The 16,912-nt window shown below is 39.6% G+C and overlaps 1 protein-coding gene across 2 annotated transcripts in view; it reads left to right on the forward strand.

Moving 5' to 3' along the window:
- LOC108678524 overlaps nucleotides 1-13,553 on the forward strand; it is a 33,861-nt gene extending 20,308 nt beyond the window's left edge. Inside the window, exons 4-15 of one of the 2 annotated variants that reach the window (XM_018166977.2) lie at nucleotides 1,142-1,304; nucleotides 1,822-1,926; nucleotides 2,211-2,397; nucleotides 2,771-2,892; nucleotides 3,408-3,576; nucleotides 3,945-4,832; nucleotides 5,019-5,156; nucleotides 5,849-6,081; nucleotides 10,514-10,670; nucleotides 10,856-10,952; nucleotides 11,222-11,371; nucleotides 11,711-13,553. In XM_018166977.2, coding sequence (XP_018022466.1) covers nucleotides 1,142-1,304; nucleotides 1,822-1,926; nucleotides 2,211-2,397; nucleotides 2,771-2,892; nucleotides 3,408-3,576; nucleotides 3,945-4,832; nucleotides 5,019-5,156; nucleotides 5,849-6,081; nucleotides 10,514-10,670; nucleotides 10,856-10,952; nucleotides 11,222-11,371; nucleotides 11,711-11,784 — 2,483 coding nt within the window. In that variant the 3' untranslated portion in view covers nucleotides 11,785-13,553. Of the gene's footprint in view, nucleotides 1-1,141; nucleotides 1,305-1,821; nucleotides 1,927-2,210; nucleotides 2,398-2,770; nucleotides 2,893-3,407; nucleotides 3,577-3,944; nucleotides 4,833-5,018; nucleotides 5,157-5,848; nucleotides 6,082-6,329; nucleotides 6,487-7,052; nucleotides 7,190-10,513; nucleotides 10,671-10,855; nucleotides 10,953-11,221; nucleotides 11,372-11,710 lie in introns of those variants that run through there. The other variant, XM_018166986.2, reaches the window with a different exon arrangement.
- Nucleotides 13,554-16,912: the final 3,359 nt, after the last annotated feature.

Raw genomic sequence — 16,912 nt, forward strand, 5'->3', positions numbered from 1 at the left:
GACATCTCTCCGCATGATGTCTCTCGGGTAACTGAGCTGTAGGTCCAGCGACAGCACATTTATATATAGAGCTTAGCCGTAAGCATCTCCATAGGATTTTGTGACGGGACCCTACCACCCTCCCCCCTTTTGGGATCTGTCGTGAACACATGAATCAACGTACAGAGATGGTTCTAGTACCGTTTGATGCGGCAGAAAGTAAGCTTTAAGATGAGCATAAAAACCAGAAAAGCCAAAAATTTTGACTTTTACTCCAGATGCTCCCCTTAAACAAGCCTAACAAGGATAGGCTCACCTGTGGCCTGGTTAAGCTAGTTGAGAAGTTAAGAAATGGACAAATAATGCTGAAAATTATTTTCCATTCTTGTCATCTGAATTATGTGCAAAGTGGAATGAAAATGACATACATATAGTATTGAAAAGAAAAATATAATTTTGATCTAACTGCGTAATTCAATCTAGGTAGTACACTTGGAACTTTCTCATATTTCCATTTTTAGCATTCTCATTTTATTTAATACATTTGGTGAGGAATACAATACCATTTGAACAGGAATGGTTCAACCATTCAATACATTTGGTCAACAAACCTGTTAACAGATTTTATATCAGTTTGAAAAAAATTACAGAATTGTGCAAGCGGTCAAATGGAGGTGGTCGTCGGCAGCAGCGAGATTGGGAGCGTGACAGCCTGGTGGCTACTGGCATTGGTGGGGGTTGTGGAGGAGGTGGTCGGGGGAAAAGCAATGGCTGGCCAAACAAGCCAGGCTATGGACGTCCCTCTAACAAGACCAACCGTATCAAAGAGAAGGAGGGTGGACAGGTATATAATTGCCTAGTACCAGCATCAGCTGAATAAAGAATTATCTAGGCTGCAATGAAATATGCATTAAATTCAACTTTATTACTTATTGCTAATAATTTTAATTTGTATGATATCTGATTAATGTGTCATTATTAATAATTATTATACATGATCAATGTGTCATTAAGCTTATTTCTATTAATTTTAATTTGTATGATTTATGTTTAATTTTAATTTTCCAGGTAAAGCTTCAGGGATGGAGGTCATCTGACCATTATGATGATGAAGAGTACTATGAGAGCTCTGGGCGACAGCTCACCCACCAAGCACAGGGTGGTGGGTTCACCAGGTCACGCCATGCCAGGGATATCACCCACACATTGCACTGGGACTCATACGGGGGGCAGCAGGCGAGCAAGAGGAACTATAAGACAAAGCTGCATCAAAGCTCTGGAGCTCTGTTCCAGAATCGCACCAAAGAGCGCTTCCTTCAAGCTAGGTATTTTAGTAAAAGTTATTGGTGTTGTTATCGTTTCTGCTAATACGGTCCTGACTAACAGCAGAAAATATTGTTTTTGGTAATTATCGTTTGAGTATTTGATTTTATTTGGCTAATTTCATATCTGTTTGAACTTGTGGTTAAAGAATTTGAATCCTAAAGCTGAAGCTATCCATAGTATGGAGTTGAATATATCAATAATTGATGAAATCTGTTGTTAGGATTGATGCTCTGCAAAGGAAAAATGACTCGATGTGAATATGTTGGTATCTCTATTTATATAAAACATGCATCAGTTTTGTGGCATTTTTAAATGTAAAGAAAAATCACAATATTGCGTCCATGAATGTTGCTTTTTTCACCAGTTTCTTGATATGAATTGAATTTGTTCCAAATGTGCAATTTCAAGTTTGTCAAGGGTTTAAATCCCAATCAAATGAGTTTCAAAGTTCATGTTCAGTGCTGCTGGTAATAATACTTTTGACTTGGAATAATATTTCTATGTCCTCATCTTCAGATGCCAGTTTCTGGTGAACTACAAGATGGAGGCTAAGGCCGTTGCAAGTGCAGCCTTGCCCGTTGGGTTCACACCTCCTGCATCAGCCTCTACTCCAGCTGCAGGGTGAGCTCACGTTTAAAGATGTTGTGAATGTAATCAATTCTTGTCTTTTAATTCTCGTAATATGGTACCGAGTTTGTGACCTATCTTGTATTAAGGATGTTGCACATGAAAATGCTTGCTGTCTCGTGGGTCACATTAGTAACTTTTTCCATTTAGATTGAAAAACATTTGATTTCAGTGGCGTAAATTTGTATTCTTGCTGAAAGATTTTCTTTGGTTATCTTTAGTAGAAAGGTAATAATTTTCTAAATAAATTACCGTACATAAGCAAGTTTTTTGCGCAGTATTGGTGCATCTGGGGAGGCGCGATGCTCTGAGACTGACATGGAAAAGACTTCTACAGCTCTGGTCACTGCTGCTCTGAGTGACCCCGACACTCTGGTGTCGTGGGGCGCCATAGAGGAAGTGAGGCTGCACATGACGCAGCCAACCAACTGTCCTGTGTGTCTCTACGAGCCTGTGGCCCCTAAGGTGATCATGCATTAGTTCAACTGTAATGGTCTACAGCGTCTCAATTTTCCATTAATCTTCTTAAGTAAAAATTTAATAACGTGTAAATTTTGTACTATAACCTGCATAGCCATGTTCGTTTTTCAACCAGTTTCATTAACTTTCTCATTAAAATTTTCACTAAACCATATCAACTTGTAAATTCCCTATTCTAATGTGTCTTCATATGCGTTCAGTGCGAGCTCAGCCTCTTTTAGTACCTTCCTCATCACAAATTTGATTAAACAATATCAACTTGTAAATGTTTTGCCCCTGATGAGCCTTGATATGCGTTTAATGTTAGCTAGCTTGCTGCTGTTGCTTACTGATGTTGATGGCGTTATTGTGGCATCAGGTGACGCGGTGCGGTCACATCTACTGCTATCCCTGCATCCTGCATTACTTGGCGCTCTCCGACAAGAAGTGGCGGTCCTGCCCCATCTGCTACGAGATGGTCGTCAGGGAGGACCTCAAGAGGTACAGTAAATATCTTGATTGTCCTGCCTAATTATCGGAACAATCTTCCGAATTATCTTTCCTGTTCTTCTCTGGAATTAATACTGTGGATAATTGTACCCTCTCCGTTTTTTATTATTTTTCCCGACCTTTATTCAAAGGCTCTGTTACCATTTTAGGTGTTCCATTTGTGGCATAATATGAGATGATCTCGTATAATCAAATTGCTGATGACGAGTTGAGTTCATGTTTTTGTTCAGGCTGGAATTCTGTTATGTTTATAGTTACACATAAAATATAGGTATGAAAGACTTTGAACTTGTATTTTTGGACGTTTACGTGTTGAAACGTCACATTTAGAATGGAAAGCTTTTTGGGCAAGTTATATTCGTCAGCTAGATGGAACTGTTAAAAACTGCGCCACCGACAATTCCACTGTGTAAATTACTTAATTACGGATATTGTACAATAATGTTACCACCTAAGGACGAATATACTCGATAATTAACAATAATGAGTCGAGACTTTATGTACAGTGTGGTGTGCGTGGTTCACCCTGACTACGGCGTTGGCACGAGCATCGAGATGCGCCTCATGCGTAAGCATAAACAGAGCGCCGTGCCTGAGCCTGTGCATTGTGTGCCCCCTGACACCGCTCTCTCGCAGCAGCGCGCCCGCAGGACCCTCCAGGCTACTCCTGCTAAGGTATTTCCCACATCCTTGTTTATGATAATCTTGGTTCAAAGTACTAAGAACTTGGCCTTTGTTTGCTGACAGCCCTTCTTGTTACCTGGCCTTAAGGAACGAGATTATACAAAGGCACACTTAGGAATTTTTGGTTTATGTTGTAGATAATGGATTTTTCATACTGAAGTATTTGTGTTGAGGGTTGAGGTAAATAATACAAGGACAAATTAAAATTAACTAATAAAATTCTGACTTGTTTCTGGTCGTAGATTGAGCGATGGTTTTGAAAGATAAAGATTGATTTTTGCGATACTTTCTTTCACATGAAAATTGATGAAGTTAAATTTAATCTGTGAGTAGTACCTAATAAGCTTCATTTGTTTAAGGTTCTGGAAATTCTTGCACGAGAACGCACGGCACTTGAAGTGCAGATGGTGGCGGAAGGTTCGGAGCCTGAGGCTTGTTTCATTGAACAAGCCCTTGCGCTCATTGCTGAGCGCGAGCTGAGCATGCCCGACTTTGGTTTTGAAGAACAGGATCAACTTGCTAGGAACATGAGCCACTTGGATCTACACAATACCATAAATGAAGTAATTGAAAATTCCTCTCCATGCACTGCTAAAGATGAAGAAAACGTGTCGTACCGACACGAGGATGGTGTTATTACATCTGATGGAAATCTGAAAAAGTTAAACGTGCACTACGCGTCTTCCCCTGTGGAAAATATTCATCAGTGTGAGCCTCAAGGAAAGGAGGGCCGTCATCGTTCATCTTCTGGTTCCAGCTCTGTGCCATCAGCGTCGAGTGATGATCCAGCTTCCGTCTTGGGTCCTGGTGTGACATCCATCACCTCTGCTGACAGCCCAAAATTCGACATTGCGCGCAGTAGAAACAATTCTGACGACACGTCTTCCGTGTCTTCTTCTGCCTCCAATGAACTTGTCTTTGGAGAAATCAGCAGGGAAATTGACAATGTGGGCCTCGTTTCTGACATTGCTGATGGAGGTTCTGTAGCTGAATTGCCGTGTGATTTCATCGCTAACAATATTGCAGCCGAGAGCCTTCATTTTGAATTGGAAGATGATGTTCCTGAAACGAACCAAACTGTGAAGAAGAAAGAGGATGCCAATGCCCCCAAATTGGTACAGTATTTCTACCAAGCTTCTGACGGCAGCCACGTTTATCTAAACCATCTGAACATGAGGATGCTCACCAGCGAGTATGGTGGAGTAGAGGGCTGCCCTCCAACCATCAGGGCAAAAATACTTGAAAAGGTATTTCATAGTAGGGACATTTACTGGCTATTACCTGAATTATATACAAATAGACTTCTTCTAGCTGATAGATTCTATATTCTAATTTTTCCGTGATGCTTTATTGTCCTCTGATTGTTTTCCTTTTTTTCTGTGCGCATCAAACAAGGCTGATGAGTTTTAACCATGTTCCTAACATGAATGCAGGAATATGGACTTGTCGACGAAGATGTTCGCAAACGCATCAAGTTCTTGGGTCACTTGCCGCTGTGCTGCTCCTACGAACTCGTCGAGCTCGACCTCCACCCTCCATTGGTGTCCCAAGAAACTCTGCGCCAATTTAGGGTGAGCTCTAGCTTTCATCATAACCGTCTTTTTAGTGCATTTTCTCATTTATGGAAAAAAGGCGCTATTGTGCTCGTCATGTCTGTCCGTCCGTCCGTGACCACGTTTTCGTCGACGAGAAAATGCCTCTGTCACTCACCGCAGTGAATACTGAGTTATATTTTTTGAGGTCTAACTGAAGTCTTCATTGAATATGGATGCCTTGTTTTTTTTTTCTCAAATAGCAGTGCTGCACCGGGTAGCTGTCCTTGCCATGGTCCCAGGCTGGGTTATTGATACCGTGCAGAGCAAGAGTATTTTGTGAATAACATAATGCATATGAATACATAACATTGACTATTACGTTGATCTTAGTTATCGAGACAGAAAGACCTAATGAGCCCATCTATGAATGACAGCCGATCTTTAGAATAGATAAATATGCGAATAATTAGAAATCCAAATACAGCAGCAAAACAGGATGTTAATCCAAATTCTTTAACAAAGATTTCGCTTCTCATGGAATGCAACAACCCAGGGTTTTTTTTTTGAAGAACTGTGTGTTGGTCGTTTTAATGTTTTATTTACTCTAATATTGCTTTTAAATGAATGTCGTATCAAAACCAAACAATCGATGTTGAATTACTCTTCGTTTAACTTATTGACATGGTAATCATTTTATCGCTACTGTATTTTTATGCTGTTCATTTCAGTGTTCGCTACACCGGCGAGAGGTAGCCCGCGATCTTCGTGCTAAACAAGAGCAGCAAATTGAGCTCAGAAATCGTCTGCTGGAGGAGAAAGAACTCGAAGGTCGTCGCTTCTTGCTTCGTAAGAGCGCCTTCACGAGCGCCAGTGTAGCCGATGGTGTCAGGGGAGACGGCGGTGGTGGAGGAGTTGGGGAGTTCACTGAGGAGGACTATCCCTTGATGAGCACCTCTTCCAGGCAAGGATCTTGACTGCGTTTTCAATACATTTGTACATTTTATATAGTATTGTTTCAAGTTTTTTGGCTCCGAGTCTCTAGTGTCGATACACTTGTGAACTAATCAATGAACTATAATCCCCTATTCTATATGTGACTTAATGCGGGGTTGAAAGTATTCTTAAATCCGCCTTTCTTCATCATCCTGGTTCCTGTATGCTTTTATCTTCATAATTTATCCTAGGCCTAAAATTTATTTTTGTAAGCAGCACTGGAGGTAGATCTCACCGTCAGTCCGTGTCCTCCGATGGCCGGTCCTCCCCTGGTTTGGCCACCAGTCCCGTCAACTCGACCTCGCTGCCCGACCGCCGAGGCAAACCTGTGCCGCCGAAACAAGCTCAGCAGCAACAGCTCACTTTTGCTAAGGTCTGTAATCATTATTAATTCAATATAGTCGAGCTTAAATTGTAACCTACATTACTTAGAGCGAATACAACGCAGACAATATAAGTATGGGGTTCTGAGCAAATGACAGTTATCATGTTCATTTCAACCTGAAGTTTTGATTGTAACCTACGCATTCAAGATTGAATTCTTCGCATACATATAGGTATACGAATTGGTCAAACGACAATGTTATTTTGACCAATGTCAAAGATGTGTCTAGTCTGATCCTTACTGGCTTGCTCGTTTGCCGGTCCTTGGTACAGATTGATTTTTTATCGGAAAATAGTACAATACATTTTTTTTCCTGGTGTACGGTTGAATGAATGAAGTAGTTAAGATACTTTCAATAAAATATATTCGGAGAAAATCTACTAGTCACCACATACGTCTTTTAATTTCTTTCTAACCAACCTTTACATGGCTAATAAAATGCATTGGAGTTAAAGTAGAATTCTGTAGAATATTTAAAACTAAAGTAGTTTGTGTATTAAGTGCCATCAGTTTAATTGATAAATTAATTTAAATCTTGACACGTTTGGCTGCAGATGTTGACCACCCAGAGCTCGTCTGGTCCCCAGCAGGCATGGCCCTCGGTGGGAGAGATATCAGCGCCTGCGTGGCCCAGGGCGGCTCGAGCTGCAGGTTTGTAGCTCGAATAGCCTACTGCCTTTTCTGCAAACCAGTTGCCTCGTTTTCAAGTTATTTTCAACAGGCATTTGGGCTTTTGACAAAAGCAGCACTTCTGGCAATTAAATCAATGAATGTATTGAAATTATGGAAACAATATCTCTCTGAATTTTTATCCTTGAAACGTAATGTTGCCTCTGCAGCATGTGTATCAAAACCTTATTATATTGCAAATGTTATTTAATAATATGGCAGGGAGAGCAATAAAATCATTTTTACCTAATAAATCAACATGCTATTTAATTTCTTTATGTTCATATGTGCCTTCTTGTTTGACTTGCCTAAAATTGGTATTTTAATTCTATAAAATTTCTATTTTGATGAGTCATCAGAGTTGTTTGTTTACTAATCTTTAAATAATACATCTTTTATACTAATGCTTGTATAGTGCTACAAGAACTTTGGACTTTTCCTGTTCTTGTTTAAAAATTCCTTGTGCATCTGAAATCCTAATGAAATTCTCAATGTAGATGAAAAAATCCATTTCTAAAAAATTACCCTGAAGACCAAGGATGCAGCACCACAGCCATGACTATTTACCTGTGGCACAAGATTCTCCTACTCAACCAAGCCCAACACTCTCCTCCGAGGCCTTACTGCACTGCAACTATGAGGAATTTTCTGCCCCTCACTTGGCTCCCTCCGCTGCTTCCCCAACTACATCAACAGCCAGCAAAACCTCCAGTAGCTTGAGTGCTGTCAGTCAGGAAGGGGGCACAGCAACTGCTGCTTCTCATGGCAATGTGATAGTTGTAAATGCTGACACGAGTTTTGTTAGCCAATGTTCACAGTTTTCTTCATGTGCTTCAAATAGAACTAGGCACCAACATGGACAAAGGGTTTGTGAACCTGTATCTATTTTCATTCATTGTGAACCTGTATCCATTTTCCTATAATTAATTTATCTTTTAGTCATTTCATTTGCAATTAATAGTTTGAGTCATCTGTATATATTAATATTGTTTTTTTTTCACTTAAATGGATCGTGACATTAAAAATTAGAATTTCTTATCCACAAATTAGATCATCTTTGTTAAAATTTTTTCTTAAAATTTTATGACTTGTTAGCCATGATGTTGATAAAAAGTTTTTGAAACATGTATAATTGTTTTCAGTTCATGTTTGTACTGCAATGTGTGTCATTCATTTATTTATTTCACTATACTTTATCCATAGCTAACTTAATTGGTCTTGAATGTTTTTTGTCAGTCATATCATCGCTCTATTTATTATTATTGCTTGCATTACCTTGAATCCAGAATTTATTTTATGTATTTATTGATTTTTTTCCAAGAAACATTTTCTTTAGGCAAACATACTGGTATTTAGTTTAGTAAATGGTACATACTCCATCAAATTTTGATGCCAAGCACCAAATTGTATTTTGTAAATTTGTTATGTTGTAACAAATAAACTATTATTTCTGATTGTGTTTTATTCGTAATATATTTTCCATGATTTATCTTTGTTAGAAAGTCCTTGCATCTTCTATTTTTATTTCAAAGTATTTTTTCATAATATTTTATCAATGTATTGTATTGTATTTATTTCAGCATGCTTGTCTAATGGCCACTTCCATTGATTATTTTCTCTGCTTAGAGGCACTATTTTTAGTTGCTCACAGTTCTTTATAAGTCCATACTGCTTGTAATTGCTTGAGCCTGCTAGCATCAGGTTTGAAAGGCCTATGAATATTTATAATTGCTTATATGTATAGTGTACTTCACCATACATACAAAATTTATGTGTAGTGAATAGGTACTCAAGTACCAAATATAGTATATAAATTATTTGTAAGAAGATATACTAAAGAAGAGCAGTGATAGTACTTTGAAATATCACTGAATGTTGCTTTGTATAAGATGTTGTGCTATATTTCCTACTTGTTTTCACATTTTATTTTAGTTTGTATGACTAAAGCTGTTGTAAGCTCAATATACTTCACTTGTGGAAGAGCCATGAGTCTCTCATTGTTTTTATGAATAAATATTAATTCATTCTGATGCTCTAGTGTATCTTCTTAAACCATTTCTATGGTCTAAATTTGTAGCATAGCCTTACCTTGTTTAATTGTTTCTGCAGGACAGTTGCTGCAAGTGTGGCAAACAAAGAACTTGCTGCAAGAGGTGCAACAGCAAATGCTGCAAGGGCACCAATAGATGCTGCTTGACATCTATTCAATGCTGTCACTGCTGCTCCAGATATAACAGTCAAGAAGACTCATGCAGTTGTAGCAGCTGTTGCAACAGTAGCAGTGTTAGTGGTAGCAAGTGCTGCAGTTGTTGCAACACTGATGGGGAAGACCAATGCTGCTACAGTGGTGGCAAGAACAAAGCTTCTTGTTGTTGCAAGTCACAAGAACAACATCCTGACACAGAAGCACATCTAGACAGCATGGGCACTACACCTGTGCAAAGAAAATGGCAGGTAGGTGCCTTGCTGCTTGTGGGTTTTACATGTTGAGGTCCGTGTATATAGAGGATGAAATAAGTTGACTGTATTTATTTGTGTAATATTGATTAGTTTGTATTATCCCTCTAAACATTGATGCATAATCTCAACTATTTTTTAATTTTTTCCTAATGGAACCTTCACCTCACATCTGTTGCAGGTGTATCCCGGCAAAAACAAATTCTGCTGCGATGGTCGCATTGTCATGGCACAGCAGCCTGGCATTTTTTATGTCACGCTGGGACTTATAATTATCACCAATGCCCTCTTCTTTGCCTTTGAGTGAGTTAACTCTTCTATATAAATCTAGACTAGGCACTCATTGTAAATAACCACTACTAATTAAGTACCTATGTGCTATGGTAGCTTGCTGACTCAGTGATGGTTGAGTTCTGCTAATGGGCACAACTAGAGCACATGAAATGAATGTAATTTCTGCCAATTAAGCTACATTTCCAGCTTTGAGTGACTCAATTTGAATAATCCCTATTTACAAATATTATAATTTTTAAGCTCTTATAACTTCTATACCTGGTAACTAAATGGACGAATGGCACAATATATTCTTTGCACTTAGAGATTACTATAATGATAATGCTCAGAAATTATCCATGTTAAGTTTTGATAATCTAATACTAAATCTTTATTTCATCGTCTTGTGTTGCAGTTGTCCATACCTGACACTGAACCTGTCACCTATAATCCCGTGTGTGGGGGCCGTGCTCTTCTTGTTTGTGCTGTCCACGCTGCTGCACACCAGTTTCTCCGACCCCGGCATCATACCTCGCGCTACTTATGAAGAAGCACTCTACACCGAGAGGCAGATAGGTATGCACAACTTAAGCCTAAAATTTATTTTTGTAAGCAGCACTGGAGGTCGGTCTCAACGTCAGTCCGTGTCCTCCGATGGCCGGTCCTCCCCTGGTCTGGCCACCAGTCCCGTCAACTCGACCTCGCTGCCCGACCGCCGAGGCAAACCTGTGCCGCCGAAACAAGCGCAGCAGCAACAGCTCACTTTTGCTAAGGTCTGTAATCATTATTAATTCAACATAGTCGAGCTTAACCTGTAACCTACCTTACTTGGAGCAAATACAACGCATACAATATAAGTATGTGGTTCTGAGCAAAGAGCAGTTTATCACGTTCAGTTCAACTTAGGAAATTTTTTATTGTAACCTACGCATTTAAATCTTCACACGTTTGGCTGCAGATGTTGACCACCCAGAGCTCGTCTGGCCCCCAGCAGGCTTGGCCCTCGATGGGAGAGATATCAGCGCCTGCGTGGCCAAGGGCGGCTCGAGCTGCAGGTTTGTAGCTCGAATAGCCTACTGCCTTTTCTGCTAACCAGTTGCCTCGTTTTCAAGTCATTTTCAACAGGCATTTGGGCTTTTGACAAAAGCAGCACTTCTAGCAATTAAATCAATGAATGTATTGAAATTATTGAAACGATATCTCTCTGGAATTTCAATCCTTGAAACGTAATGTTGCCTCTGCAGCATGTGTATCAAAACCTTATTATCTTAGAATGAGTGACTCTGTTACCTTGTTTGGTGTATTGCTCTCTGTACTGCCTCAGCGCCGACTGGCGGAGGCATCTCTCGCAGTGGCGGCGTTCATGAAGATGAGGATGACGTAAGTCGCTTCGTCGCCCCCGACTACAGCCAGACGTACTCCATGGGGTTTGATGCTATACTAAGTAACGCGCTCAGCTCCAGCCCCTCTGCAGGCGAGTTTATTTTACTTTGTTTAGTTACGTGTAGGATTCTTCTCTGACGGGTTCTTCAGCTTGTGAACCACGATGCTTAGAAGCTAGGTTTTACATACTGTGCACTTCTATGTCGTCACTCCGAGAGGCACATCTACATTTTTGAAATGCTGTGAGATATAGGTGCGGATGGATAGGTAGTTCTTACACGACATTAGGTGGTGCAATTTAGTTGCTGCAATAGCCAATGTTAGCTCATGCTGCACCAACACTGATCTTTTGATCTGATTTGTATCAAAATACGAATTTGTTTGCTAGATATGATAAATGGTTGTAATGCAAGAATTTTATTTCATACAGGCCAGGGCACCAAGAAAAACAAGAAAGGCAAGAAGAAGTCGAAGCCCGTGTTGCTCTTCGCTTCGGGGTACTGAACTACCAGCCAACTGCTTCCTGATCATGCAGCTTCATCTGGCCACTTGAACTATCGAAGCTCAGCATCGAGCAAATGTATTGCAGCCGTTTTAATGCAAAACAATTAGAGCGCTATCAGATGCTTCACCGTAACTCATACGTTAGCAGATTTGAGTTAAAATTTTACTATCGGCTACCTCGCAATTAATTGGAAGAGCTGTGGTTCATGCCAAAGGCATTTCTTCTCGAGGATGTGATATGATGAACATGATGAAAATATACCAGCAACAATTCCATGTTGTCGATGCGGATAATGTGATTTGGATCACTCATAATTTAGATACTGAATGAACACCATAGAGTTTTAGCCCTGTATATATGACCGTAATAATTATCAAATGTTTAAAGTCCGATTTAGAAACGGGATTCTTTTTATTTAACATCAAGAAAATAAAGCAAAATTTTGTGGGCTAAAGAGAAAGAGGGAGAGACGCAAGTATGTGCATTCTGCAAGCTTGTCGTATCAATTCCTTATCCATAATGCAGAGGTCGTCGAACTTTGAGCTGGGGGACGAAGTACTATGATAGTAACTACACGGTGACAACTAGTTCAGTTAATGCCAAGGGAAAACTCGCAAGAAAACGGTTCCAAAGACAAACCTGAAATGGGTTAGGAAATGTGTACATGCGGATTAATCTAAGTTCATGCGAGAACTAGAGTATCCTCACTATCTAAATCTAATCCCTGCAATGGAGGAAGCGATGCTTTCTTTATTTCGAGCTAAAATGTTAGATAATGAAGAAATTGTTACTCAATCTGTTTTCGCTTGAAGTATTTACTATGTCCGACGAAGTAAATTAAAATTGACCATCACTGTTTATTAAGCGTTAAGCGAAGTTACAGCGATTTCTCGGCAGGTAATCTGGCTTGTTCAGTCATCAGCATAGAGTGGTTCAGTTCATAAAGTTTCGTGGTCCATTCGTATTATTCACGGATATTCTTGTGCTGGGTTTTCTCAATGGAACTACTTGCTTGAAAACGTTAAATAGTATTTAATTCATACCGTCGATAGAGAATGACCCAATTCTGACATGGGGAGGTTTCATGAGAAGTTTTCACACAACTGCTTGCGTTATTTAACTTGTTCACGACAACATCCCTGTGTTTATTTGAGACGTCATATAAGATTCTCGGAAGTATTATTTACACAGTTTGCTAAAAACTTGCTTTCAGTTTACTCGTATGTTATTTTAGTCAGTCGCTGAATTAGTTTTCATGTATTGAAGCGTCCTTGGTTTAAAGGTTACATTTACTTTGGAATGTATGTTATTACCTTTATTAATATGGCATCGTAAGCTAGCTGTTGGTTTTTGTTAACGTATTGAAAGTTTGTGGACACCCACCACGTTTTTTATATATGCTACGAATGCCTTGAGATGAATAATTTGAGGAATGTTATGCCTTCATTTGGTTCAGTAATCCTCTACCTTGTATAATTTAAGGTTTTAAAATTCTGACTAACGGCATTATCTTGCTGATTGCATGTTACATCTTTGGCTTTTTTTTTTCTTTTACAGTTTATCAGTTACAAGTGTACCTTTGCCCGAATGCTCGGTATTAAGTTATTAATTCCCGTTAGCTTGATGATTCGTGTGTGAGAAAACACCAACGATGGGCACGGTGTCCGGAATTGAGTTAGTTTGTTTTACGCGCCGCGTTAATTTTTTATGTATTTTTTGAGTTGGATCGTCGGCGAGTGTATACCCGGAAATAAACTGTTGTATTTTACATGCCTTTACTTGACCGCTTCGTTTTATCGTTATTGAATTTTCATAGATCATGTTATGTTCCTTGTGATGAGCTGTGTCGGTGAAATGGAGCAACTGAAAAAACTCAGTTTGAATATCTCATAGGAGATATTTCAAACTGTTCTCTTGAATTATATGTCATTCTTTAATATAATGGCAATCCTCAGTCTGCACAGTGCCAGCTCCATCTGTCATCTGTGGTACGATAAACTTCAGGCCAGTATGCTGTCTTTGGTTGTTCTCATTTGTTGTCTTATGATAACGAACGCTACCCCTAATGAAATGGTCGTGAAATTAGACCTCACTGTACCTAGATGGCCATGTCTGACGAAACTGCGCCCACGGTTGCTGCCACCGCCCTGTCATGTCCTGGGACCCTACAGATGCAACAATAACAGTGAGCCATGTTGGTGATAATGGTAGTTTGAGGCGGGAAATCATCTGGAGAGCTGAAATATTGGCTGATGGTGGTGATAGCTGTTCGATGTAGGCTGAAGGTGGGAGATGTTCTGTATGTCCCTGTACTACAGAAGACCCCAGACATACAGGGCAGGACATACAGAAGACCCCAGCCCAGTAGAGGGATGGGTCCTCTAGTGCTTGTGTAGTTTTTGTGGTATATTGGTATATGATGCACCCATTGTCTATCTTGGCTCTAAGTATTGCTCTGTAAATGCGAAGCAGGACAAGCCGGTCGGATCCCAGGACTGTCCGGTAAGGTGCATGCACCATCAAGTTCATCCCCTTAATGGACGCCGCCTTTAAGCATCTACATGTGAAGATTCCATGAGAGCTCACTTTCCCACTTCGTGTCAGAAATTTGACTGTGTAGGACAGAGTATTTTGTTTGCCTTGCTGGAGCAGTGGAGGGAGGGGCGATTACTTTGGAAGTGCACACTGCCCGGCCACGATTTTGTACCCTAAAAATGAGAAAAACCACGGTCCACTAATTGGTGCGATTTTTAGCCGTTAGTATTCTGCGCACAAGGGAGGACACACGAAGAGATGATGCACAGATCATTAAATCGTCATAAATCGATTATTGCAAGCTAGAGGTGATGACGTTTAGGGCCGTCAGGAATAGGGTGCAGCTAACCACACTGACCTGCTAGACTTCCTGGTGCTGCTCCTGTAGAGGTGAGAAAGACTCTCCCATCCTCACCCTGAAGTTATTCTTCGAACAGCATTAGTTTAATCCCACCCTCACCATCTTTCTATCATTCGCAGAGCAATAGTTTAAGCCCCCATAGAGGCCCCCATTACTTTATGATGTAATTTTAGTACTTGGTATTTACATGCCTTTAAAATTGGTATTTACATGCCTTTACACTGTGGTATTTTACATGCCTTTACTTAAGCGTTTATTGTCTCTAAAATTTCTTTGGTGATGCAATGTTCCTTGTGATGAGCTAGGTCTGTCTCTTATACACATCTAGATGTGTATAAGAGACAGCAGCTACTGTTATGTCTTTGGAGATCCAGCAGCGGTCGCATATTGGCAGCAGCCTTGGCAGCGCCAGTGATGCCTCAGCTGGCCACAACAACAATGCCACATTTTATATTATGAAACAATATTTTCAGAATTACTGAGATAAATATAACTATTGAATTTAAAAATTGTATTTTGCTGTTCTAATGCTTGATATTAATCCGCTATTTTCATGTCCTNGACAAATCCAGTAGTTTGAAGGTTGATGGCTGGGGTCCTATCCTTAATGATGAGGGCCTCAGCTATCATGAGTCTGTCTCTTATACACAATTTCATTCGTCTATACTGTTGAAAAGTGCACTCAGTAGTTGTTTTCTAAGGACGATGAAATATCCGCTTTGTTTACGTTCAGAATCAGAAAATACAGCTTTCACCGTTAGCGGTGGGACTTTGTCGTTTTAAAACTTGGAGAATCAATGTTTCATTAAAAGGTAATATGATTTCTATATGTGAATAATGTGATTATTCAAAATTAAACAACTAATAAATTTCTTATGATTATTGATACTAAATTTTCGAAGCACGTAGGTACAAGTTACAACAGAGCCTGAGGATTAGACGGAAAACTAAGAACTTCAAGCCTTCAAGGTGAAGAAGTGGCCAAGACACTAAGGCCCCTTTCACACAGGGCAGTAAATACTGCCAGCGTCCGACAGTATTTACTGCCGAACCTTAGCGGACATACGAAATGTGCACTGCTGTTCACACACGACTGCTTTTACTGCGGCGTACAATTTGACGCCTGACGCCCGCGTCTGTCCTGCTAAAACTGCGGCGGTAGATTTGCCGCGACAGTTTAGCTTGCAATGGTATTCAATGTAATCTTTCACACTGGGTGGTTATTGACGCCACATCCCAGCAGACAGTGGTGCCGTATTTTAGGTGCATAATAAACAGCACTGCTAGACTGATAGATTATAGACTGATATTGTAACATAAATATCGGTGCATAAATATTGTTACATAAAAATAAAGATATACATTGTTAAATATATATTTCCTTAAAGTGATAGAGATATATTTTATAAAAGATATATTTTCCATAAAATATATATGTAGGTATTTCCATAGAGATGTATTTACATCATGCTCACATAGAGATATATTTTCATAAAAAAATATTGTTACATGAACATAGAGATGGACTGATGGTGCATAAAGCACTGCAAGACTGATAGATCCCAGCAGTAAAAAGCGCCTCGTGTGAAAGATTGCGCTGTAAATACTGCCGCGGCATTTTTGACGCGCGCAGTATCTACTGCCCTGTGTGAAAGGGGCTTTAGGCTAAGTTGCTAACCAATTCAGGACTTCAAGTAAAGTGATGTGAAGTATAGTGGCAAAGCATAGTGTTTTTTAGACTCTAAGAATAAAACATTTTCATGTTTTATTCTTAGAGTCTATCTTATCTTTATCTTAACATAAAAGAACATTTTCATGGTAATATTGTATCATAGTTACGTCATTATCCTGTATAGTTTGCTAAATTTATGTTTAATTATCAAGCCTTAAATTTTCATCATGATTCGCTACAGCAAAGAAGAAAGAACAAAAATTATCGCTACAGTCAATAACGATGTCAATAGGGTAAACGCGGTATATTCCGACATTGTAGGTAATTCCGTCACCTCTCCAGCTTTTCCTTTATATTAAGCTTTGTTTTAGTTCCATGCGTTCATTGATAGTTGAAATGGTGACATCATACATTTGCGTGTCGAAATACTGCAAAAACACTAGGTCTTGGCCATCTAGTGGGAAAATATTGAGATCCAAAGAGAGACAATGCATGCCACGTGGTGAGATCATCGAAAAATGTGTCAAATTTGACAGTTGACATGGCCCTACCAAATAGT

Source organism: Hyalella azteca, unplaced genomic scaffold (genome assembly GCF_000764305.2).
Source record: "Hyalella azteca isolate HAZT.00-mixed unplaced genomic scaffold, Hazt_2.0.2 contig6063, whole genome shotgun sequence".
Lineage (NCBI taxonomy): Eukaryota > Metazoa > Arthropoda > Malacostraca > Amphipoda > Hyalellidae > Hyalella > Hyalella azteca.